The sequence below is a fragment of the Strongylocentrotus purpuratus genome, unplaced genomic scaffold (assembly GCF_000002235.5).
Source record: "Strongylocentrotus purpuratus isolate Spur 01 unplaced genomic scaffold, Spur_5.0 spur5_contig_839, whole genome shotgun sequence".
Lineage (NCBI taxonomy): Eukaryota > Metazoa > Echinodermata > Echinoidea > Camarodonta > Strongylocentrotidae > Strongylocentrotus > Strongylocentrotus purpuratus.
Window position 1 is genome coordinate 287298 of NW_022145545.1, and position 27452 is coordinate 314749.

The following is a 27452-nucleotide window of genomic DNA, read 5'->3' on the forward strand; positions in this document are numbered from 1 at the left end:
GGCTACCGGTCATGCACGTTAAAGCCTTCTTGATTGCTTATTTACCTGACGAAATTGACGAGTTGTGAGTTTTATTTTCACTCATTTCAAATGTAATGTATTGTGTGCATATCATGTTATATTTCGCGACATGTGCGAATGTTTTGTTGAAAATTATGTTGTTGGTAAGACTATGCCAATTGGTGATGTGATCATCGGCATGGTATCCAGATGTTGGGGGCAGTCCCACTCATGTGTGTTCATGTGGTGTCAAGATTTACAATCTGTTATTTTTCAATTTTGTGTATCGATTGCTCGCTGATAAGCATTATTCATATTAGTATTTGATACTTCTGTTTCTGGTGTGCTGATACGCTTCAGTGGTGAAATAGATTCGAATTATACCCTGGCTTTATTTTTGGCCTAGATCTATTCAAATAAACATGTAAACATAGATGATTAGATCTAGATCTACTACTAGTCTAGGTCTAGAGTAAAGGAGCCGGTAATCGGCCAGCTTCAGTTTTCGGCCGATTGTTTGGATGCAAGGTAAAATCACTCTAAAATACATCGCATAATAGCATAACACATATCCCACACATACCATACCATGCCAGTGTCACTGAAGAACCACATTTGCAATCGAAAATATATCCTAAAATATCACATTTTAGCGATGTAATCGCCGGTCCCGCTACCCAAATCTGAAAAATCGAGTATCTTACGCGTGTCTGTAAGAAATATGGGTACCATAAAATGAGCTTTATTTCAAGTATTTTTCAGATTTAGAGCCCGATTTTGTGCTAGTCGCAAGCTCAAAAGTATCTCATCGCATGTATTAAATCAATGCAGCCGCACACCGCGACGCACACACGATATCTCTGTCTAATTCAGATTCCAACTTCCGATCACCGCTGTGCCTGTCTTCGGCCAGGCAAGCACCAGGGAGCTCCGGCGTGGGATACCTGCTCCGCCCGCTTGTGCTGTACATCAGCGCGGAAACGCACGGCGCGCGCGAGCGCTTCCTATTGACTTTGTACATGCGGCCGTAAACTGAAACGCTCGGCCGATAACTGGCTCCAAAACAGTGAAAATTGAAATGAATATTGTCATGGCAATTCGTGATTTTTTTCTGGGATTCTTTTTTTGTTTAAATAATAATAATATTTGCTTCATGATTTGAACAAGAAACGATAATAAATAGGAAGTAAAGAGTCCTAAAAATAGGATTTTGTCTTAAGTGGCCGAAAACGGGCTCCTTTACTCTAGCTAAAGCTAATCTAGACCTAGATCTAATTACCGTAAATCTCCGTGTATAAGGCGCACCTGTGTATAAGGCGCACCCCTATTTTGGGGGCAAAAAAAAAAAAAAAAAAAAAAAAAAAAATTGTTTTTGTTTTGTTGTTGTTGTTGTTTTGTTGCCGAAAACCCACGCGGGGAAGGACCTTCATTTTACATCGAGGTGCAGTTGAAGTTGTGAACTTGTCACAATTAATAGTAACAACAGTCTAAGGCTTCATGATACCAAGTGTCCCACACCAGCCTCCTCACATCACCTAGCAGAAGCAGTGTGTTCTATGCCAAACATCAATAGTCATGCATGATCTATTAGAAAGATCACTTTCAAACCAAGATGACAGACAAATTTGAGTGTTGCTGTAGTTTCCGAGTGGTGAGTCAACACACTGATTACTGAGCTAGGAGACATTGCCAGGCATAGCACCATAAATCGAAACTAAAAAAAAAAGAAGAAAAAAAAAGAAAGAAAAAAAAAAAAAAAATTACGGTAGATTTAGATGACATGATTTTATTAAATTTGTAATTTAGAACTAGTCTAGATTCTAGTAATTAGTACTAAAATAGCATTACCAAAAATACTGACTATTGATGGATGAGAATGTAAGGAATGTCTGACTGAGGAAAAGTCTTTGAATTAGCAGAATAGACAACAAAGATGGAGGGAAAGATGAAATGACAATGGTGGCAGAAGATATGCAACAAAAAGGAACAAAATTATAAGCGAAATTAGGAAGAAGAACAAAGTAGATGTAGGATGTGGAGGAACGGAAGCAGAATAACAAAGAGAAGAACAACAAGATTACAGGAATGAAACTTAAAGACGATAATTGCAAAATATGCAGAAGTAAAAATCACAAGTATCTTAAAATGAGAATGATAAGAGAAATGATGGACAGAAGAGAGTCTGAAAAAAGGAGAGTAGGACCAAAAAAATAAAAAAAGGGGAAGGAGGAATAAGGAAAAGTAGAACATGATGAACAAAGGAAAGCTGCAGAAGAGAACAATGAGAAAAGGAAGCAAGTGAAATAGGAAAGAGAGAAAAAACAGAAATACAACAAGAAAAGTGAGTTTTGCTTGGTTGATGTTGCTCATTGCTGGTAGACATAACTTGGGTTGTTGCATTGCGTATTTGGTAGCTTGATGTCATTTATAAATGGGTTGTTTTCATTGTACCTGCATCCATGACATTTACAACAGTTCTTGTTAAATTAATAGACAATTAGTAGAAATATAAATGCTGGTTGGCATTTCTATGCTAGGATATATGCTTACAGCACCATTGAGCAGCTGTTCAAGATTACGCCTTCTCAGAGACTGAATGAAAAACCAGACCTCAAAATCTATGAACAAGCACTCAAGGTGTAAGATGTATCGTTTAAATTTAATCACATTTCTTTCTATTTATCTCAAAAATGACAGAAATGGCTGAAGTAGCCAAGTCCACACCCCACCCCTCTACAGGAGGGGGGAAGAAGATCAAGGAGGGTGTAGCGAGCCAAGATGGAGGTGATGCAGGGGGAGAAGGAGGTGAGAAGAAGCTGTCTAAGAAGGAAAGAAAGATGCTGAAACAGAAGCAGCTTGCTGAGCAGCAGAAGGAGAAAGAATCAGCTCAGGTCCAAGCTCCACCGAAAAGCAAGGCAGAAATGAAAGCAGAGAGGAGGGCAAGACAGGTAAGTTGTTGAAGCAAGATATTGTTAAGTATGGTCTGTGATATCTTGTAGTGTAAAATGTACTTTATTAAAAAGATCATGTTACATGAAGGGCAGAGTTATTTCTTAATTTTCCAGAGCTAAATTTGATACTTACCACTCCTTCTTTTTTTTTTACTGAAAACGTTTTACATTCATGCCCAATATCTCGTGATATTTTTTTTCTCCTCCTTTTCACATTAGCCTTTCAATTGATGACTCATTCTTATTGTTCTGTTTGTTAATATCAACATTTGTGTATGTTTATGTGTGTTGTTTTCCATCTTCTCTCTTCTCCTAAGCTATTCCTTTTCATCTGTACTCTGTAGAATTTTTGAAAACAAAATTAACCAGAACTACTTGCAGCAGTTTTGTATATCTATCAAACTCATGGTGTGGTTATTAGTTATGTTCACATCCTAGCCTAAAAATAGGGCATTTAATAAAATTCTTCATTTCATTTGAAGTTCCTTTGTCATCATCACCCAAACTCAGGATTCCTTTTTATTTCTCTGCCATGTTAAATTTGTTCTTCTGCGTACTTTCAGGAGACAGAGAGAGCTGCCAAACTGGCCAAGAAGTCTGGAGAACCTATCCCTCCAGGAGTGGGAGCAGCAGGAGCAGGAGCTGGAGCGGGAGGCGGAGGGGGGAGTAGTTCACTTCCTAGTAGTGGATCCAGTGGTCAGCTACAAAGTAAAGCTAGTAAACAGACAGGAGAAAGTGAGTCAGATGAACATTTTCAAATTAATTTCATTGACCAGCACATTCATAAGTTGTGTTGTATCAGTGTTCATGATATGTCTCCCATTTCTTCAATTAGAATGGAGGTAACTAAGGGAGTGCTTCATCAATTAGGATCAATTTTGTTTTAATAGATTTGTTGTATCATAAATGAGTTGGTTCAGTTTTAAAGACCATTTTTTGTAAAGGCTTACAGTTTATGAAACACCCTCTAAAAGAAGTAGAATAGGTAAAGGCCACTGATCCTTACTGACTTATATTTGTTTATTTTCAACCACATTTTATTTTTACATTAGTTTGAACCCTTGCACCTTCCCTCTCACAATTACTGCAATGTAATACTTGTATGCTATAATTATACAGTGTACTTTCATTTCATTTCACACAAATATGATCATTGTTGGTAAATTCATGTTTCTCTTCAGCTTATCTCAAGAAAGATATTTACAGAGTCTCGGATGATATCAAACTGGATGACCCTACTGTGCAGAAACGAAGAGCAAAGAAACTTGAACGGCAACAGGTAACTTCATACCTTAGCTATGTAAAAAGTGCAATAACAAATAACTTGAATGTAATGCTCAAATTACTTCATCAATTGATGATCTGACTCAGTTGCATCTGCTTGAAAAAGACAACTTCACCAAGAAATCTTCGTAAAAATACAGAAATGTAATTATTCTTGTTTCAATCAAATTATATCCCAGACACTTATTTTGCTTTCTTACCTATGCATTTATTTTTATTCATAACATCATAGGAAACATAGACAAAGAGGATTTAATGGTAACTTTTTGTGATTGGATCTGCTGTCTATTGATGATGTCGAAATGAAGAAGCATGTCAGAACCATATTGGTCTAACCTTGGACCAGCTAAGAGTTAGTGCTGATCTAGTTCGGTCTAAGAAATATTATATATCAGGGGTGCATTTAGGGTGATTTCAGGCCCTGAATTCTCTTCATCACAGCTTTTTGGGGCGATATATAAATGGGACTTATGCCAGCTTATCAGAGTTTCTTTGCAGGCTTACTGAGTGAAACCAACTGGTATCCCTTTATTAACCTTTAAAGGTAAAGACCAGTTCTGGTCTTGCGATTGCATTGTGAAAGAAAAGTTGTGGAATCGATCAGAAAAGGTTTATCATCTAGCATATAAGTATTGGTGTGTACTGCAAGGTTCTGGAATCATCAAAATGATAATAAATTTGGCCCAGTCTTTGTACCATCACATATTAGTCAAAACATATTCTTCCACATGATGGGTAGTAGGAGCTTCCATTTCATTTTTTGAGAGGGGGGAGTTGCCAAAACTGGTCTATACTTTTAAGTCTTGTATTAAATCCAGGTACCACAGAGGGCCGAGAGTCAGAAGAAAGTGGGTCTCTTCTCTCATCTGAACCAGTTTGAGCGACAGGTCTCGCTGACGAGCCGTCTTGGCTTTGGCTCTGGTGGGATCCATCCGGCTGTTATCAAGCTAGGTCTGCAGTACGCTGAGGGTATCATATCAGGAGCTAACTCCAGGTCAGTTACTCTATCCTTCTTCAATGGGTCATTTCCGCTTCAGGAATCATGATCGTAAAGAATGGATAGCCAAAAGTTTCTTTTGAGATGAGCTCCTGAAAATTTCCCACTTTTAGTTGAATAGAAGCAATTAGTGAAACACTTCTTTAATAAGTTCTCTCACTGAACAGGAAAAATACTGGAATCACGACACTTACGTGAAAAAAGTTCTGACAGGTATTGAATATCATATATTTACTATGTCTTATCCCGTCAACAGTTTGGATTAGCAAAGTGAATGCAAACCATTCAGATTATAAATGTTTTTGTATGAAAGTATATATGCTCTTATATATCCCCCCAATATTATTGTTTTAATGCTATTTCTTCATATTCTTGTTGTTCCACATGCTTTTGAGCCTGAACACAACTTCCTGTAAAAGCATGTTGTGACAAATAGACTTTCAAAACAGATGAATGGTTCTTAACACGTTATGATTGCTTCTTTTTGTTAACAGGTGTGTAGCCTTGCTGGTAGCCTTCAAGCAGGTTATAGCTGATTATAACACACCACCTCAGAAAGACTTGTCCCGAGATCTAGATTACAAGATCAAACCGTACATCAAGTGAGTTCCGGTTTCACAAAGTTTTGCCATTCCTTCTCTGTGTAACAACATGATTAATCTCGGAAGGAAAGATAATGCTATGTTCTTCATTGCTTTCTTGATGTGTAATTCTCATTTGAGGCTACAAATACTTACATACCTAAGACATTCTAGATCTAATTTATTTAATTAGTTAATAAGTAGGGTTTTTTAACAAAAATCTAAAAACAAGATAGAATTTTGTGTATATAATGCAAGATTTTTTGAACATTTATACTATTATCTCTATGTTGTTGTGTAGTTTTTGCAATAGCCGTTGTGTATTATTATTTTGTATAGAGTACAAAATTGTTCTTGGCTTCTTGCAGTGTCATAGCTTTTGAATTTCTTTTTTAAAGTATGCAGATAAATATGTGTATGTTATTTATACTTCAAGGTGTAAAGAATTTCTCAGAGTAGTCCCTCTATTAAAGTTTCAAAGGGAAATTCTCCCACATTATAGCGTTTCTGAATAAAGCCTCACACAGATTTTTTAGATTCTTTGAAGTGAACTCTACCTCCTCTTGAAAGACCATAATACCTTACAACCCATATTGCCATCTCTCTCTTAGTTTCCTCAACCAGTGTCGCCCCAAGTCAGTCAGCATGGGCAATGCTATCAAGTATCTCAAGATGCAGATCAACAATATCCCTCAAGGCATGCCAGACAAAGAGGTGAGAAAGTCTGTCATGCTGTGTGAGATTCTACTAGAAAGATATTTCAGAGTTGTCACGTATTGCCAAGGGGACATGGTTGATCCCTGTGATAAGATTGTGGGAATGAGAGAATTCAGTAGTTACTGGACGAAATCAAGTGTTCACATGAATTTTAAAGATGCTCAATTAAGTAAAATTTTAGTTGTATTCTGTTGGTACATTTATTTTTGTCCAGCCGGATGGGTTATTGTTGTATTATTCAGTTTTGTCATGTTGTTTGTTCCTGAAGTTCTGAAGCAGTCCATGGGATTAGGACAAATACACCCTATACTACCACCCGTAGTCAATTACCCCAGAGCTACCAAGTATCAGGCATTAGGTGTGACATCACGCATTTCGAGGGTCTGAAATGCTCTTACGCACGACGCGCACGCTAGATTTTGAAAAAACGCTATACCTTATACGTGTGTACACCCTCGCACGCGCGCCGAATCATGAAAATGTCACGCATTGCCGATCTTTGAACTTGGCATCTCTGTTACCCTCATGGGAAAACTATCTTAAAACTTTACCCCTTGTAATACTGACCACGTACTGGAAATTGGGGAGGGGGTGGTGGGGGAGTTGTCAAGGGGATGATTGACCTGGGGGTGGTTATTCTAGGAGGGAAGGCTTTCCTGGAGTTCTACTCAGTTTGGTAGTTTTCATAGAAACTATTCTTTAGGAAGACTGTCAATCCAGCTGAATCTTTCCATCAATCCCCACAACCACATCTCGAGATACAAGGTTAGAGACTTTGTTTTCATCTTCTTCAATCTCTACTTTTATATTCTTTTTATAGGCCAAACAGAGGTTGTGTGACTGCATAGACAGTTACGTGAGAGAAAAGATATTCTTAGCCCAGGAAGCCATTTCCAAGACGTTTGCTTGCAAAAAGATCAGAGATGGTGATGTCATCCTTATATACAGTTGGTAAGTTTGGAGACATCATCCGTTTCATACTTTTTTATATAATTTGTTTTCCTGTACCTGACTTTATCCATAGTTTCTTTTTTGTTATGTATGGTTGTTTATCTGTCACATGCTGCAGTTTCAAATGTACATTGGTCAATACCCTATCCTATTAATTTGTTTAACTTCAACCCTGGACCAAATCTTAAACCTAAGCCTAACCCTAATCTTAAACCTTATCTAAAACACAACCGTTAACCTAGCCCTAATCCCATTGGTTCGATGAAATAGAGCCCTGAATAGTTATAGCCTGTGAGTATGTTGGAGCACCTTGCTTACTGGTACTACATTCAAATTACTTAATTTTGTGCTGCCCATTGTGCTATGCAAAGCACCAAACATGTGTATTAAGTATTTGAACAGGCTACCCTGAATTTGACACATGTAATTGGCTTGCTTGATGAAAACCTCTTGTACATATTCATCTTTTGGGTTACGTAAGTGAGTTTCTCCGGAAAAGCAGAAACAATCAGTTATAAGATATGAATATGTTCAAGTTTGAAGGAAAAAAATTGAAGTTATTACAGATAGTATGTCCACCTGGTTAGGAAATGAACTTTAGATGACTTCAGATGATGTAAACGTCTTATTTTTGCTCTCTTTTCCAGCTCATCTTTAATCAGGAAAGTCCTGTGTGATGCTCATAAATCTGGTATCAGCTTCCGGGTCATCATGGTAGATAGCAGGCCGAAGGTCGAAGGTCGTGAGGGCATAAGAAGGCTTGTAGCTGCTGGGATCAAGTGTAGCTATATCCTCATCAATGCAGTCTCTTATATGATGCCCGAGGTAGGATATTGATGCAAAATTACCCCTTCACATGCCACATCTTTAAATTTAAATTTGCTTTGTTGGAATTTATAAAATTCTAAATTTCCCTGCATTTCTTTTGGTAGAAAATATATATGCGTTATGTTTCTGTAGAAAACATTAATTTTGAAATCATGTGTAGCCCAATCCAAGTGTAATCCAACTGTAAACATGGAAAAGTTGCAATTACTAATGACAAGTAATATATGTACATATTGATCAATTTGTTTGATGTAGTGGTTTTAGATGAGATGTTTTATGACATGGTAGGAAAGATTACTGTTACCTGATACAGAAGAAAATCTTGTCACTAACAAGTTACCATCAAGAATGGTTTTCATCTTAAATTGTCAATTAATGATGGATAATCCTCTGTTATTCTACTTTTCTCTTAAATATATATTTGATCCAAGGTATCTAAAGTTTTCCTTGGTGCACATGCCCTCCTTGCCAATGGCTATGTCATGTCAAGGGTCGGGTCATCGGTCATCGCCATGGTAGCAAAATCCTACAATGTTCCAGTTCTCGTCTGCTGTGAGACATACAAATTTAGTGACAGGGTACAGACTGATAGCTTTGTAACAAATGAACTCGGTGAGTGGACATAATTTTTATATTTGAAGTGTTAAAGTTTGATGGGTTTTTTTTGCAGAATGGCAGTTCCATATTTTCAATTTGTTTTTAATTCTCCACTTCACAGGTTAATACTATTAATTGTAAACCAGGCATGTTAGTGCCTAAACAATATGATATTGCACCAAAGATTAATCCTGTAATTGCCCTCTCAAGGTAAATAGCAAATGACTTCTATATTCTATCATTATGATATTATTAAAAAATTGCAGGGAAAGTAGGAGTAGGTATCACAGAAGAGCTACATTGAGTGGGGACACACGCAGGGCTCAAACATGCAAATTCTCTCTTTATCAAGGAAGATTTTCATATCATGGAAAAAATAAATATTATAAAATGATATGTCTCTCGAAAGCTCAGGATTCTGTCTTTCATGTCATGTCATTTTCATCAAAATCCATCAATTACTTACGACACAGTTGCTTGTCAGTTACCCTCTAATTCGTACTGTTTCACTTCGTTTGTCACCATTTTTATTTGATCGCCGATTTGCATCGCTAGTTTTAGCTCAATGCGCTTGAACGCCATTTGTCTTTGAGTTTTAAAAATCCACTGGTCGGAAAGAGCACATCTTAAGCTTTATTTTCATATAAAAAATGATGGGTGTATGTTTCAAAAAGATCGTGAAAAATCAGAGTGAAAAGTTTGAAACAATTTTTCTATATCAGAAAAACATACTTTTAATTCAATTTTGATACGAGAAGAAAGAGAATTTAATGGAGAATACAATCATGTAAATATTAAGAATGACCCCGAGATGGTGCTTGAGCGCAAATCCGATGAATACAGCTGTACCCCGACACTATGAACATGACGGACAAAGAAAGCTGACAAAATATACAGTTCCTCAGGTAGACAAAGGAACATCCCTTCACTGCTATTGTGTAAAAATGTGTAGAACAGGTGAATATGCATGTAACACCTGTTCTACACATTTTTACACAATAGCAGTGAAGGGATGTTCCTTTGTCTACCTGGACTTCTTGAAGAGTTTAGAGCCATTTTCAAATGCCTTTTAAAATTAATTTAAATGGATTTGATGGTCCAAACTTAAAGAAATAATTAATCTATATAATATACCCCAGATATGCCGAAATTCAGCCCCTCTTGATATACACTCTTAAATCTAGCCATGTTTCAAAACCCATGAAAACTTGTTCCGGCGACACAAAAATAACCATTTGTCACACGCATCAAAATGGGCTTCATATAATTATTTGAAAAATTCCACAAAAAAAAATATTTGTCAAAAGAACCTGAAAAAAAATAGGCATGTAGAAATCCATACAGAGAACCGATTTCTTGAAAAGAAAGGTGATTCATCAATTAATTACAAAATTATATCACCTTGAAAATGGCTAATTGTCAGTTATAGCCTAATTACGCAAAATTTGACCATTTCTTCTCTTATGTAAGTGGCCATATTTTCAAAAGTACTTATTCAAATTTGACAAATGAGGTATCAAAATTCTTCTTTTCATGTGCTCAAAAAGGAAATGGGCAGGGGCAGTGAAATTTAGAAACTTTCAAAAGTTAGCTGCGATACCTAGTAGGAGTAACTTTAATCCTTTGGAAATACAAAAAATCATGTTTTGGGGTCTTTTTTTTCTATCATGTCCAATTTTATGGATTAAAGGCATCCACAATACCATTATCATTTCTGAACTCATAGTAGATGATTTAATTACCTTTCAACTTTGACCTTTTTCCTATAGGTGACCCTGGTGACCTAGTCTCTATCAACCGCTCAAAGTGCAACCTGGCCGACTGGAGAGACATCAATGCCTTGACACTTCTCAACCTTGTATATGACGTCACCCCGCCAGATTTTGTTTCCATGGTGATCACCGAGATAGGAATGTTACCGTGCACGTCCGTGCCTGTTGTACTTAGGGTCAAGAACATAGAGAGCTGAGGTCAGCCTGAGTAGTCGGATATGAACTCTCATCAGTATGTGCTCTATGATGCTGTATCTATTAACCCATATGGATACAGTTTGAAAATGGGTATAACACACATTTTCCATAGACTCCAGCACTATCCATCTCAGGATTGGTATCCGATGGGTTAAAGGGAGTGTAGCATGGCAAATATCTACGTCTTCTTTTAGACAACTGCACATAAACGAATGGACTTGATTAACGGTAGTCAGCGACTTAATCTCTGCATGGTCAGCACGCGCGAAAGAGACTGAAGTTCTCCTCACGATTCGGTTTTGCATATGTTGCACGCACGTGAATGCTGCGGTCGGTTCGTCCGTAGTCATATTATACCCAATTGCCCCCGTTTATAGCCATGCTACACTCCCTTTAAAGGCTATATTTACATGTACAGCTTGGCTTGGATTAAGGATAGCTCAGAGGAATTATAATACTCTGCAAGGAATGGAGATGGTGCTCAGTCATGCCATTTGCAGATGTGATAAGGATATGGCATGGGGACTGTTATTTGTGACAACAATAAATTGGAAAAAGTGTATAAGAAGAAAATTCTATCTGTATTTCTTTTATTCAAAATATTAACTATAGATGGTCTATATTCATTCATCAGTTTAGTTTTGCATGATGTGATCTCTTCTAGACTCTGTCTCTTATTAATATCTAATCACATGTTACAATCTACATTTTTTCCCTTTCTTTTGGAGGGAAAGGGTGTTGAGCAAGGGTTATGTTCTAATCCTTATATTTGTGATGGAAACTTTGGAATCTTATTAACCCATTGCCTCCAGGAATCAGATGATATCTGTATAAAGCTTATGGAAACTGTATAAAAGAATTAAGTTTTCAATAATCAATTACCAGGAAGTATTTCTCTTATAACTTCTGCTCAACTGCATTATATTCTATTCTCCTTCTTCTTTGCTTTAAGTACAGGCAGGTGCAGGTGTATATGTAGTGACTCCATAAAAGACCTACAAAGAACTATGTGCAGCTAAAAAGACATCCATAGCTTAACAGAGCTGGATCTCGAGTACCTCTCTCCTAAATCTTGGCAGAGAGGTACAGGTGACGGCGGCTTGGGGTAGTGAGTTACAGAGCCTCGTGGCATCAGGAAAGAAACTCCTTTGCGGTACTTGTGTCCGAGCATATTGCACTTGGAGTTTCTGGTCGTGGCCTCTGTGCGAAGCAGGTATGGCCATTGCAGTTGGTCAAGCATAGCTGTGACAATGCTTCTTCTGTGATGGTCATTGCAAACAAAGCGTGCATATCTCCTCTGGATCATCTCTATATTTCCTGGTGTTGGCTTGGGTAAAGGGATCCCAGATGATGCTTCCATATTCCATGACTGGTCTGAGCAAGGTCAGATAGCAGAGCACTTTGACTTTGTGTGGGCGTAATCTGATGTTCTTCTGGCGGAAGGCTCAGTTGGGTTTAGCCTTTTTTGTTACTTTGTCGATGTGGTCATTCCAACTAAGCTTCTTGTGTAGATGGATTCCAAGATATTTTGCTGTGTCTGCATTCTCCAGAGTGTGTCCATGAATGATGTATGACTTGATGATAGGCTTCTGTTTGTTGGAAACATGGAGGACCTGGCATTTCTTCGGGCTGAACTCCATTAACCAGTCAGCTTCCCGTCGCTTCTAGAGTTGTGCACTGTCGCTTCTGATCCAATTTTGCGATAGACTCACTAGGCAGTCATCTGCAAAGAGTCTAACAGTGGTGTCACAAGACATGTACTCTGGCAGGTCATTAATAAACGGCAGAAATAACATTGGGTCGACGACGCTACCCTGCGGAAATCCAGATGTCACTTGGGATTTGGTAGAGACGGTTCCTTCAAAGACTACCTGCTGCGTACGATCACAAAAAAGTCAGCCAGCCATGCATGGGTCGAGTTTTGTATGCCGTAGTAGTCAAGCTTATGAAGAAGCCTTCCGTGTGGCACCTCGTCAGAGGCCTTGGCAAGATCTTGGACGGCAGGGTCATTAGCTGATGAACAAATCATCTCAGCATATATGGGACCATATATAGAATGAACCACTGCACTTGGGACGTGTATTTTGTACATGAAAGTTGGGCTAGAAGAAGTGCAGCTTTGTGACATACTCTTATCAGCTAATTGTTACAATACTGAATATGAAAAGCTGTATGGGTAATGTTAGATTGTACTTCAATTATTTTCAGCTTTGAGAAAGTACATGATTAATCTTCAGTCTTGCATTTCACATCTTGGATAGTTTTGCATGATTTAATTGTGCTTACTTATGCATACTGATTAGATATGTTTGCAATATAGGAAAGTTTCAAGTAAGTACATGTATTGTAGCTTAAAACCTTTTTTGCAGAGACTCTGTGTATTTTGGCTAGTCCAGCCTATTTTTGCCCAATGGAGTTGAACTATACATGTACGTGTGTTTGTTTGGCATAAACATTTATCTCTTTCTCAAACTAAAAATGGGGACATGAATGGAACCATAAATTTCATTCATAAAATATGTTGGTAATAGATGTCTGAATAACCTTTAGAAAAATATTTAGGGTACTGTAAATCAGACTTTCGCGAAATGAAACTTGTGCAGGAATTGCGAAAAGTTTGTGTTCTGTCAGTCAAGAAAAAAAAAATTCTTGGCAGGAGTTTTTCGCAGAATTGAGCACTTCCCAAATTTGCCAAAGTTACAAGCATAATGAAAGTTTGCAATATGTAAAAACTCTCAGTTACATAAATGTTCATCTTTTCTGACGACATCCATTTCACTGGCTGCTCTCTGTACAAAGCTCGACAATACATGTAAAAGACAACATGACACATGATTCATTATGATAGAAATCTCAATTTATTGAGCATAATTATCAATTTCCCTCTCCAGTATAATCAGTAATAAAGATCACTGTATGTTTATTTCTTTGTCTTCCTGAATTTGTTAATACAATGTACATGTACATGTAAATACAAGCTAGATAAACTATCGCAGAGAGAAAAGTGTTGTGAATTTCATTCTAATGTGTACAGTGTTATATCTTTTGAGCAGTAATAGGATATGCATTGGAAGTGAATGTTATTACATAGAAGAGAATGAGAGAGATAAATAATTCACAAAGAAGATATTATAAACAGATATTCGTATCTCCTTCCCATTTTATGACAAATTAATTGATTTTTTTAAAATTTAAAAAAATTTTAAAAAAAGAAACAAGCTAATCATGAATGTTAGTATGTTTAAATTTGGTAATGACAAGCCTGAAGGAAAGACATGTAATTTGAACACAAAAGCAAAAAAAGTGAATTTTTGAATAATCTACTTTGAAAACAATATCTAGTACTATCCTATAACATCCAATTTATCATCTACAGTAATTATCGCAATGACTTGTAACAAAGATTTGTTGCTATAAAGAAAACATGAAAACAGTCATCAGCAGAAAAGGCCCTTTCTTTTCTCCAAATAAAGAAAACTGTTTGCACAAAGAATAGAGAAAGCTTTGACATTTCATCAAATTTGACTATAGTAAATGTGACCGCTTCCTGAGAAAGAAAATGCTGTTTTCATGATCATGTGATATACATACAGTTTAATTTGGGGTCAGATGGTTTAATTTGGGATCAGATGGTTTTAAGAGTCCAATGATGTTGAGGTCTTTGGTAAACCAATACAATACAGCATGGAAACAAAATTACTAAGACTTAAACAAGTTACATATCACAGTGTTTCTGTGGGAAGATGAAGATAAAATAATATAAGAGCAAAGTAGAATTGCAGCAGTATGGAAATGGAATACAATTTTAGAAAGTTTTTTTTTAAAGATCATTTTTTTTATAGTTGCATTCATTACACTAAACCCCTATTATAGGAGCTGATTATGTATGTATGTATTGGTGCACTGTAAAACCAGAAGTTTTCACGTACAAGAATCTATGGCAAATTTTGTATGTGGTCTAGATTCACAAAAGTTTCATGGCATTGGCAAATTGGAAGACAGGCCTTAAAAAAATGGTCTCAATTTATGCTGCCAAAGTGAGGAATTAGTGAAAATGCCATGTTGTGAAAGTTATTGGTTCTACAGTACAGCTCTACCACTTCATGAATAAATGTTAATCATGATTTTCAGACTTAAAGGCGAACAGGTAATGAAATAATCTTTATTCAAGCACAAAAATAAGGCAAATTCAGTCAATGAACATAAGAAGATCATACACATATTTAGCATTATATCTGGGATTAATGCAGAGAAATTGGGAACGGGGGAGAATACAGAAATAGAGAATGAAAATAAAATAGAGTTATGACCTCTTCAAAAGGTCGAAAACAATACATTTGGATGCAAGTAAATAATACATCAGTAGTGCAATGTAAAACCAATGTAAAACCAATGATTTTACCAATGCTTCCATATATATTGCAGATAACAAGTGTCATATTGTAAACATAATGTAAACATGTAGTAAATCCCACATTCATATCGCTCGTAGGTATAGACTTCTATGAAGTCTTTGGCAGAAGTTTCTACTCCAGACATGATTCAGGTAATAAAATAGAGCTCCAAATTCATTACATTCAAAATTCCACACAAGTCTGAAATGTAAGACAATAGTCATCTACGCTACCCCCAATAAATCCCATCAAATAGCACTTGAGCTTTCCTCCAGCAGGCATAGCCCCTTCTGATTTGTAATTACAAGAGAAATAAAGCTATCTGTAACCAGACACCACAAAGCAGAAACAAAGTAACAAAAAATTCCTTTTCTTGATATTTCTATCTTCAAAGTTCAGGTTCTGAACAGTCCCACAGCATATGAATATTTTGCAGATACAGAAAGAGAATTTTAGAATTATTAATCCCTGAACAACAACTTTCTTTAATTTTCAGTTTCACTGATATGTTATTAACTTTGTCCAGGCTTTGTGGTGACTAGCTGCAGTCTCATACTCCTAAGTAGTTCTACAATCAAATGAATACAACTTTATCTTTTCTTCCAGTCTGCGCTTTAGCAAAAATTGTCTGGATGCTTGCGAAGACGGCGTCAGGTGCTCTAGCAGCATCGACACGTTGATGGATCCCTCGTTTGGAGTAATAATCAACGAGAGGTGCAGTCTGCTTGTGGTAGGCTTCAAGGCGTGTTTTCAACGTTACCTCGTTGTCGTCTGATCGCTTGATCAGTGGCTCACCAGTTACCTAAAACAAGGGGAGAGGGAAAAAGGCACATTTGTAATTATATGTACATGTACAATCAAACCTGTACACGAACACTGCTCACATGGAGCAAAAGAAATCTTGTTTCGGTCTGGTACTGTAGTCATCGTATACAGGTTAATATACAGTATGATTTAATGAGAATTAGAGTGATAGGCAATATATTTGTGTTTTCTTTAAAAAACGTTTACAAAAATCATGAGAGAATTTTGTGCCAAGTCCAAGAACCCTGAATTCTGCTAATCACTGAAACCTATAGACATGAGCAATACCTTGTCTGCTGATCAAACTGTCTATCTTTTGGCAAACAAAATCTATGACTTTTACATGTCTACATCATCAATGGGATTAGCTACCTTATAATCTACGACGCGAATTCTTGCCAAGTCCAAGAACCCTGAATTCTGCTAATCACTGAAACCTATAGACATGAGCAATACCTTGTCTGCTGATCAAACTGTCTATCTTTTGGCATACAAAATCTATGACTTTTAAATGTCTACATCATCAATGGGAATATCTACCTTATAATCTGCAGTGTGAATAGGAACTGACTCGCATCTGTGATTTACAATTTACTGAAACATTTATGATGGGAGAATAAATCACCCATACACACACAAACTGAAACCTCCATGGAAACAAGTCTGAATGAGTCTGGGGCATATGAACATGGACATACTTCTGACACTGCCTCCACCATCAATTTAACATTTTTTGTGGACAAAAGGGGTAGTGGGGGTAGGGGATAACAGCTCCTAAATGGTATAACTTTTTTCCCCTGCCCTTCAATCCACTTAGATTATTCTGAAGGTCCTACTTACATCATCAGTCATAGGCTTCTTTGGAGGGCTAAATTCTGTGTGATAAGACCTCCCACTGGGCTTGTGGATCAGCCGTCCGGTGATTCGTTTCACAAGCAGTGAATCGTCAATGCCGAACTCGACTACTGAGTCCAGGGCAGTCTTCCTCTTTGTGAGAAGTTCGTCCAGCTGTAGAAAGAAGAAAGATAATATGAAGTTATTTAGACACGGTAGTCATGTAAAACTGTGGGCAGCAATAGCTAGATATCACAACATATAATTTTCATCATTTGCTACATATTTCTATCACTATGATGTTTGCATGAAACTTAAAAACTGTAATATTTATAAAGATGCATCTGCAGAATTTTAATAGCTCAGTCGGTAGAGCAGTGGTTTCGTAATCTGGTGACCCGGGTTCGAAACCAAGGCGATGCGCTAGTGCCCTTTGGTAAGGCATTAATCCTCATTACCAGGTCCCTCGGAGAGGACCTAAAGCCGTCGGCCATCTGGTTGCTTACTTACAAGCATTTATGCTTTCTTAGCAGTCGGGTAAAATAACCATCACCACCAACACCAAATTACAATTAATTTTCATGTCAATATCAATGTAATAATGAGCAAAAGATATGAAAGGTCCAAACATTGGATATGGTTGGTCACAGAACTGAAGATACTGTCAGAGACATCACTGATAGCTCACCTTCTCAGCCTGGACAACGGTCCTTGGGAAGCCATCTAGAAGGAAGCCATTCCTGCACTCGGGTGCACCCAGCTTGTTATCAATCATCTCCACCACCAGCTCATCGCTGACCAGCTTACCGCTGTCCAACACCACCTTCAGCTTCTTACCGAGGTCCGAGCCTGAGGCGATGACCGCCCTCAGCATGTCACCCGTTGCCAGGTGACATACGCAGTACTTCTCTGCAAGCTTGGGTGCCTGTGACGGAAAGAAGAAAGAAATGCACAGAAAGATTTGGTGATGGGGGTGTACTCTTGCTCCTAATTCTGGTGATGAAATCAATTTATCTCTAAAGCAGTTGGAAGAGCGACTAAGATATCGCATTCCATGTTTTGGTTCATGGAATGGAGGGCAACTTCGATTTGTTTTCTTCTTTCTTTTCTTCTAACAAACATCTAAAACAATTTATCTTCAATTTCAATCTATATCAGCCTCTAAGTGCTTCAAGAGATCAGTGGTAACAAAGTACAGCCTACATGACTGCTATAAAGAGAAGCACATGTGTGTGAATAGATCCATGGGTTAAAATGAAGACAATCGTTGATGAGGGATATTTTGCATTTCCAATGTCCATTTAAAATTAAAGATCACCAATTTCATGTAACCAAACTCATGGATAAACATGTATGATATTTACTGTTTCTATATTCTCATATATGGTAGATTTAAGGGGCAAAATGCCCTCGGCTTCATATCTTTTTCACTGTGTGACATATGCATAATTCATGCAGACATACTGCATTTGAGCATATCATTATAAAATCAACATGCATGTATTGGATTTGATACCAGTTCATAAATAGCATGGTAGCTAATAAACATTTAAAAGTAGATACGGTATATACAATGAATTTGTCTCTCAGGCAAGCTGCTGGTACTGTTTTTACATTTGAGCATCAATTCCAGGAATAATTATCATGCTTTCATAATTTTAAGTGATTTATAAATTATCTAATAATAAATAATCCTCCACTAAAAAGAGCATCAGTTATACAAATACCAGTAGAGTCATGTAACAAGCTTCTTCCAACGGTACTAATGTGGTTCCTTAGACTATTACAACAGTGTCCTGTATGCACAGACTAAGTACATACAGTACATGTCAAATTCAATTATCATATCTCATCCTACATTAGTAAACAGATGACATGTACTACACATCAATTGAGAACCATAAGAGGGCTCTGCGAGGCCTACCCCCTCCATCCTCCATCCCACCCACCATTCAACCAATTTCAAGTATTGCGATTAGCATTGGTAGACGCAGCGTTCCATGAAGTAGTAGGCCACTTATAACTTAAGGGAAAAAACCACCCAACACAATATAAAAAGAGATCAGTGTCTAACAAATTTGTTTCTTACACACGCTTCGCACGGTATGTATTGAGGGGGCCTCAGGCCTAATGGGTCTTGACAAAATTTGAAGATGTCTGGATGGATTTTTATTGTCATCAAGCAAATTTGCTCAAAAGGCTCTTGGGTCTGGAAGAGTTAGACTTTGTGCCCTAAGCAGTTAAAGCATCAAACATATCCATTTACAAATTACCGTTACTATTATTTCACATTTAACCATTGACAAGGTGATTTCATCAACAACAATTTCTTTTTTTGTTAAAATTGTTAAAATGTAAAAACAGAGTGTTTGTTTGTAGCTAACAAATAAACCAGCTTTCATTGTTTTCTTCCTTCCTTGAATGGTATTTTCATCACTCCTTCCAGATCTAGATGGTACTATTGATGACATCTTCTCTCCAAGATTTTTTTTCTCCAAATCGGACTATAGGCCTACCCTCATATTTTACAGAGTACACATAGCAATAGTGTGGTTCACATGAAAGTCTAAGTTGTAACTTTAAATTTAGGTTGTGGTTTTATAAATTTTAAATTAACTAAAGTTAAAAAAATGGCAGATATAAAGGTTAGCGCAATAACTATGAGCAGTGGGGGGGGGGGGGGAGGGGCTAAAGGGGTTCTCACTGCACTGTATGTTATGTGCCTTGCATACGCAATTAATTTTAAATTTACTCCAGCTCATAGTAAAAATAAATGCTTTCCCTGGCTTGTAGTTAACTTTGACTACTCGTTGTTTCGGTCCTGTGTGAACCCTCGTTGTTGAGAACTTTGAAGTGAACATAGCTAATAAAGTCCTCTGCATGTTCATGTAGATATGAGTGTCTACCACACAACAACTAATGATTAGCTGTGATAGCCGCTTGCCTAGAAGGAATTTTAAGTATGCTGATACAGCCGCCGCACGTACACCATCACACAATGACATATGGGTCCATCAAACAGATTGTACAGACACAATCAAATTAAAGCGACAAATCAGAAGGTGAACCCAAAGTATAACCATGGAGGTTAGTAACTCCATGGTATAACTAGGCAGACAAAATGATGTACTACATGTGTATGTAAGATGTATCACTTCAGCACAAAGAAAGGGATTTAAAGTTGGTGGAGAGGGCCAGAAACATGTAAATACCAATTTTTAATTATTTTTTTCTGTCCTTTTTTAGCTATTGGACATCTCCCAATCTATTTATCTCTCATGACCTTTGTCATTATGACTGTCTGAACATTTGTCTGTATAGTCTGTAAGTCTGCATTGTGTCTTTGTCTGCCTGTCTCTCTCTCTCTCTCTCTCTCTCTCTCTCTCTCTCTCATTCTTCTCTTTAGTAGTACAGGTACCGGTATTACATTTGACCTCTCTGTCCCTAGCTTCTGTGCCTCTTTGTCAAACCCTTACTTTAGTGCTGCCAAATGCACATTTCTCTTTACCCCATCTGAGAAATGACCAACTGTACCTGGACTCCTTTTCCAGCTCCTGGTGGGCCAAGGAGTACTCCACAGATCCCTTGAGGTACTCCCTCTTCCTCTGGCTCATGCATAACTGGATCCTGACTCTTGATTGCGGCAGCCATCTTGGTTCACAGTAATGATCCTTCCAGTCAAAATTGTTAAAAGCTCTACTTTCGATAATGTCAAACGACTGCTTGGATGTCTATTTATCTAGCATATATGATGACCTATTGTGAGTGTTTTGGATATTTCCCAATCTGTTGACTGTTGGATATAAGAATGAAGTTGATTGGATGATGCCAAGAACATGCCACCTAATGCACATGCTTTTGACCGATACAAGATTGCCTGAGATTCTGAAAACCACTGAAGCTGAGATCTTGTGGAATGGTCAACATACAGTACATCAGGTACTAAAGAGAAGCATCAATAATTCGCCATCACTTTGAAGGTGGGGAGGGGAGATTAAACATACTTTCATCCAGACAAACCAAATGGCAAATGTAGATAAAAGAAAGATCACAGCCAAAAACAAAGACTAAGAGGTCAACATGAAAACCACAAGTGGAACTTAATTTACTTAAAACCAAATCAGATACCTGTAGGTAGCATCGACAAAAAACATCAAGATTTATCATTTTTTAAGGCAAAGAACAAAACGTCTGTTGAGAGTGTTGCGAGTGTCGAGAGACACAAGAGAGCGATAACTAAATGTTAATGCATACAAGTTAGTGCCCTTCTGGCTCTTGACAGACAAGCAGAAAATTTGAACCTTATGGCCCAAATTCACAAAGGAGGTTTGTCGACAAACCTTGGTTTTCGTGCGTCGTATGACGCGTTTTTACAAACCAGGTTTGTAAAAAAAGCGTAAAAACGCGTCATATGACGTACATAAACCAAGATTTGTCGACAAACCTCCTTTGTGAATTCGGGCCTATATGTGTACAAATTGGTAGCTTCTGAGTTCCAAAGTACAAATGAAACAAAATCCTATCCTCTCTGTCTCTGAACATCATTGATGCAGGATTACGAGATATGGAAAATCTAATCACTAGACCACAGTGTAGCTCTACCAGGCTGTTGTCACACTGTCTGTCTCTGAACATCATTGATGCAGGATTACGAGATATGGAAAATCTAATCACTAGACCACAGTGTAGATAGCTCTACCAGGCTGTTGTCACACTGTCTGAACCAACCCCCCCACCCCCATTTATTTCTGCCTTACATTATTTTGAAACTATGATGAAGTGAACATAAGTCACAAAACAGATTTTATTCAGTTTACTCAGTTTCTCTCAGGTTTTGACATTTAATATTGTACATGTACCTACATGTACTTGAGGCATTTAAAACATGTAGGCCTGTAACAACTCATGGACCAATCTGCACTAACATTCAATATGAACAGGAAGTCAGCCTCCAGCCTGCCATGATGCAGGTACTTCATAATCCAGCCACGTACGCATTGTTATGAACAGAGAACCAACCAATTCACCATTTGTACAAATAGATTGGTTGAGTTAACAGACTCAATACTGAATCATCAAGCTGATCCCTTGGAAAGCCTAATTGTGAAGGCTCAAAATATGCAGCTCGCTTTCTGCTGCGAACCAAACCACTCCACAGCACGAGATAGACATTATACTGAATTGCTAATAATCCCAGACACATCACCTACGGTATACTGAATTGCTAATCCCAGACACATCACCATAAATAACAAACAATTACGGTACTGTCACAGCCTCTGTTACATCCAGACTCCAGACCAAGAGAGCTTTTCACATGTTGTATAAAGCAAATGAAGCTTCCTCCAGATACAATTACAATGCAGCACTGCACTGCATTCAATATAAGCCACATGAAAATTCCCCAGCAAACAGACGGATAACAAAACACACAATTCAACTACATGTCAAGAGTGAAGAGTGAATCCTTCAGGCTTCCACGGTGTGGAGACAGCGTAATAGCCTCAATCAGTGAGGTGCCTCGGTACTATACAAAAACACAGACGAGAGTGAGAGCAGAAATGCTAACCAGTGATTCACGTCAGGGAGAGTTCAATGAGGGATGCCCTTGGACTTAATAGTCTGTGAATGCAGACCTTCTGACATTCATACAGTGTACATTTGTGTATGTAGCTCAGTGAACTGGTCTTAGAAATAAGTTAGGCTAAAAAAGACCGCACAATGTACATGTGTTGCAGTACACATGTACAATGTATGTGGCAATGTGCAAACTGATAATTAATTACCGGTAAAAAGAAATATACTGCATCAATTTATCAATTTTATCAGTATTTAATATGGATTAAAACAACAAAATAAATACGATGGACTGAGCGATATCATTATATCATAAATATCGCCTTATCGGTATATATTGAGTAACATCACTATGGTAATAATCACATCATAACAAATATTAAATATCAAAGTCATTTTATTCTACTCAAGCTGTTACATAATCCCACTGAGAAACTTTGCTATTTGCTATTTTCCTTTTTCCTCGTCAACAATGATTATTGTACACAATATTTCGAGGGGTCAGTGACACAAAGACACAACCCCATTTTGAGAAAAAGTGGTTTACATGTATGTGCCACTTAGCACTTGGACCTTAAGGAGTTAAGTCTATGTTTGACTAGCCATTGACTGTTGGGTGGAGTTAAGTCTTTGTGTTTCCTGGAAAGCCCACATTTTCTGAACATTTTGATATCAAATACTCATTTTGGCAAAATATGGAGTTGCGTCTTTGTGTCACTGAACCCTTGATTTGTAAATATAGTTATGAGGAGATTTTAGCCAACTCCAAGGCTCATTTCATTTCATTTCATCTTCATTTCATTTTACCTACATGTATGTACTCATGCACAAGATGGTATATTTCCGCATCATGATTTTCTTCTTTTATAAAATTAGAAAAAATACACTTTTCAGTGGGCTATATACAATAGATTTATAACATTAGCTTTTGAAATTTAAAAAAAACTTCAAATTCTTCAGATAATGCAAAATTTGGTATGGTGAAACTGATTTTTTTTTTTTTTTTTTTTTTTTTTGGGGGGGTGGGGTTAAATTCCATGAACGCATTAAATAATGTGCCCACTAATACTATTTACGATGCTCTCAGATATCTGCTTCAGAACTACATTAATTAAGCAATGTATTAAGCACTGATTTTGATAACAGTTCAAAGAGCCATTAAACAATGAATTTTCATCAATTTTCCCATGTGTATTCCCCTTCTACAGAACCATTAATGAAACTAAAAAAACTCTGCAACAGAAGTTCATTTCATCATGTTTTCTCATCCCTGACACGCAAAGGAGTCACGATAACAAGGAAATAAAGAGCCCCTCTTTTGAATACAAACATACCTGAAAACGTTTCCTTACGGGTACTATGTCCCATTTGCAGGCCAAAAAAATAATTTGTATATTAGGACACTACATGTATACACTGTATACAGTATTTACATGTTACACAAATTATGTTTGTCATTATTTTGAGGAATCCACATTCTGCAAGCTCTGCTTTTCAGTGGATCCCTTCATTTCCACAGGTTTATCTTTACAAGAAATTATAAACCCATTATACTGGATATGCATGTATACTTTCTATTCCACAACTTTAAACCATGTAAAATGTATTATATTATTGAATGTTGAATTGTATATTTGATTTCTTGTCAAAATTACTGTTCTGTAAAAAAATGAAAAATAAAAACTGAAACTGAAACTGAAGCTGAAACATGACATAATTCCTGCAAAGTTCTACAGAATTTGATGTTGGCTGCAAAAGGGACATACATGTAGTATCTTAAAAGAGAAGGTTCATTGAAATTTGAAAAAATAGGCAAATTATATGTCTACAGTACAGATTGTTGAGAACATTAACAAAATGAGTAAAGTACTTTTTAAGCCCTCACTATTGTGAGGTATAATAAATGCAATTTCGATACCATTTCAAGTTTCAAGAACCATCTCACAAAGTGAAATGACAGCGCTATTTACATGCGAAAAGGTGACGTCACAATATGAACAACCTACATCACACATTCGGGACAATGTTGGATACCCGTTGCAATATGGGTTACCGTTGTTTAAATTACCGCCAGTGGTGATATTTCCTTTACTTTCAGCATTTTGAATGAGATACCGATACTCTGAATTATTATTTATATGTTTTTATGTTTTTATGTTTTTATGTTATTTTCCGTCACATTCAAATCTGAAAAATAATCACATGTTCTGAGGGCAGGTCAGCGTGTATTACGGTGTCTGATCTGGGAGTGCAGAGGACATTTTTCATGCTAGCCTAACAACTCTACTGGAGCAAAATGGCCGCCAAATCAACATAAAAATAAACTTATCCAGATATTCATTACGAAAATATCGGATTAGGCCAATTCATGGTACCAGAAAAAAGGGGAAACTGAGAGAAGACTAAAATCAGTCCGGTTCACGATCCACGGCTAGCTTGAGCGCTGGGCTGAATTGCATTGCTAGCCCGAACCAAACCACTGCACAATTGCATACTGTTGTACCAAACCAACGAATGGCGCGGCAGGGTGCGGACTACAGTTCGTAAAGACGTGCATAGTTTTTCCGTCATGCGCAGCGAGAGTTAAAAATGCGGCTGCAAGATTTTCAACATGGATGTCGATTTTTACCCATAATTTTCTAAAAAGGGACCATTAAACAGATTATTTCAGTGGTAAGTGGAACCGAAGTAGTTACATTGTAAGCCTAGGTCTATACCTAATTTTCAAAATAAGATGCACCGGATATGCATCCTGTGAAATATGGAATTTGGCTGGTAGTTTTGCCAAGTTGTTTGGTGTAAAGAAACGTTACACAGAACATGAACACTAAAGCGTATGAGCCTGTTCTGTCTCTAAAGAGAGCGCCGACCCCGACCCATATCTGAGGCTAACGAACGAAAGAGACAGAAAAATTTGGTCTAGGTGTGGACAGGTGTGGACAGGTGAGCTTGCGTGAATTCGAGAACTTCACGCACCCCTCTGTCGGTGCGGTACATATGCGATTGTATTGTCATTGTGCAGAGGTTTGCCGTGAAACCAATGTGAAAATTATAATGTCTTCATTTTAAGGAAAAGTACTCCAAAAAAGATAAGAAAATTTACACGAAAGGGGTAAGAAATATAACGACTCTATATCATGACCATTATTTGACCTATCCCGACAATTCTTCCATGTTGTTTGCGTACTTAGTGCGTACTTTCTCTTTGCCGGTTGAATCAAGTCAATCAACGAAACAACATGGAAGAATCGTCAGGACTACAGGAGATAGGAAGAAGAACCACCCCCTTTTTCCCATCGAAGACTATCGAGCAACCTAGTAAGTCAAAATTGCTGTGGTTACTCCCTTTCCATATTTTGAGATAATGTCACGTCACCCAAACCGCTGTTAGAATGTTTTTTGATGCACGAACCCGAAGCTCCCACGGCGACGCCTTCGGCGTGGCATCGGCGTCGGAGCTTCCCGGAGTTAGGTAATTACATGAATATCAACATGTGGGGCCACAGCTACTGACCTGACAAATACCTAGCATAGCAAAATCATTTTAAAGTTTTAATTATTTTTTCATCATACCTGGGTTCCCTTGCCTGCTCCTGGTGGCCCTAACAAGATGGCCTTGATTCCATCTGGAAGATCGTCAAATTGGGGCTTGGGTTGAGCTACAGGCGGCATTTTGTTGACAGAATTTCAGTCGTTATGAGCCGGTTGACGTCGGTCGGGTTCAATTCACACGTGTGACGTGTAAAACGATAGCTGTGATCGTTCATGCGGTGCATTTTCTCTGAAGTTGACAATTATTCTTTGACCAAATATGTACTTTCGTTTTTCCTCTTATTATTGCAATTCATGTTTAAGTCAAAATATCAATGTACAGTGCATCCAGTTTTGTTATGAAGAATAAACATGTACAATTTTGTTATCATGATTTGTGCAAAACTTGAGATAAAATCTTGAAAAATAAAACAATTCTGTATTAATATGTGAGAAATATGAAACTCACTTTGTAAGTATTCAGTCTATTTCTGAAAACAAGCAATGCTTGTTCCAATTTTTGAGATGAAATAACTGTGTAGTAAGGTAATAGTTTCCTTTTATGTGAATGTGAAGTCCTTGTGAAATTAAGACCAATAAATTATGTTATGTTCATCACCAAGTGATAAAAAAGCTTTGTTCATAATCATAATCATGTTGCAGTTTTGTATTTACTATGTTAAGTACGAAAAAGAATTAGCCTTTTGAGAAATAAAATCAATGAATACCAAAAAATATATATATTATACATGCAAAAAGCGCCTATCATTTATCAGGGATATCTCATCAGTGAACATTGTTTTAAGTTTTTCCAACAATATATTTCCCCCTCTATAGGCCCCATACCGTTAGCGGTAATACTTCATGCATGATGCATCTGAGAAGTGGCCAGGGCCAAGCATTGCCATTGATGAAGAATTCGTGTGTTCTTTTTCCTATAAAATTAAAGAAACATAAGCCTGCATGCTCACATTCTTCCAGTGGCAAACAATAAGTCAAACATGAGTCTAGATGTGAAGCAACTTTGATTAAAAAAAATATCCTGAATGCAGTCTTATAGCATAAAGTTTTCAAATCATATATATATAATATAATATAATAATCATAATGATCTTTCAAATCATTTTATATCCAAAAAAATAGTCAAGCCACAAAAGAAAGTGAAACTTGAATAACACTCCGTTAATCCCTCCGCTTTTCCGAGATCAGCGACTACAACGCATTCGAAGTGGTAGGCTGTCTTGTGAAAATGCTGGTGACACGACATTTGCTCCTGCGACAATTGCTCCGGGCTTTATTTCGTCTAAGACAGGCGCGGATCCAGGATTTCTTAGGGGAGGGGGCCCAACTTTTTTTTTTTTTTTTGATCCTCAAAAAAATTTCAATTTGCACCCCCCCCCCCCCCCTTGAGCGCCAGGGGGGGGGGGCCCAACCCC

General features: G+C 37.4%; 2 protein-coding genes across 3 annotated transcripts; one reads left to right on the top strand and one right to left on the bottom strand.

The window, feature by feature from the left end:
- LOC584767 (translation initiation factor eIF-2B subunit delta) lies at positions 1-14048 on the top strand. Its single transcript, XM_030987497.1, has 11 exons — positions 1-64; positions 2698-2948; positions 3515-3686; positions 4133-4230; positions 5054-5229; positions 5727-5834; positions 6425-6527; positions 7351-7481; positions 8129-8306; positions 8741-8921; positions 10676-14048. Exons 2-11 carry the CDS (start codon positions 2700-2702, stop codon positions 10873-10875), a joined length of 1596 nt encoding a protein of 531 aa, XP_030843357.1. The 5' UTR covers positions 1-64; positions 2698-2699; the 3' UTR covers positions 10876-14048.
- LOC753458 (adenylate kinase 2, mitochondrial-like) lies at positions 13716-26157 on the bottom strand. Of its 2 annotated transcripts, XM_011666343.2 has the most exons (5): positions 22353-22453; positions 20443-20701; positions 17597-17833; positions 16915-17082; positions 13716-16072 (listed from the first exon to the last, which is right to left on the bottom strand). In XM_011666343.2, exons 2-5 carry the CDS (start codon positions 20557-20559, stop codon positions 15845-15847), a joined length of 750 nt encoding a protein of 249 aa, XP_011664645.1. In that variant the 5' UTR covers positions 20560-20701; positions 22353-22453; the 3' UTR covers positions 13716-15844. The 2 variants fall into 2 exon arrangements, with proteins under 2 accessions (XP_011664645.1, NP_001229617.1); NM_001242688.1 differs by lacking the exons at positions 20443-20701; positions 22353-22453 and adding an exon at positions 26059-26157 and having other exon boundaries at positions 15845-16072.
- Positions 26158-27452: the final 1295 nt, after the last annotated feature.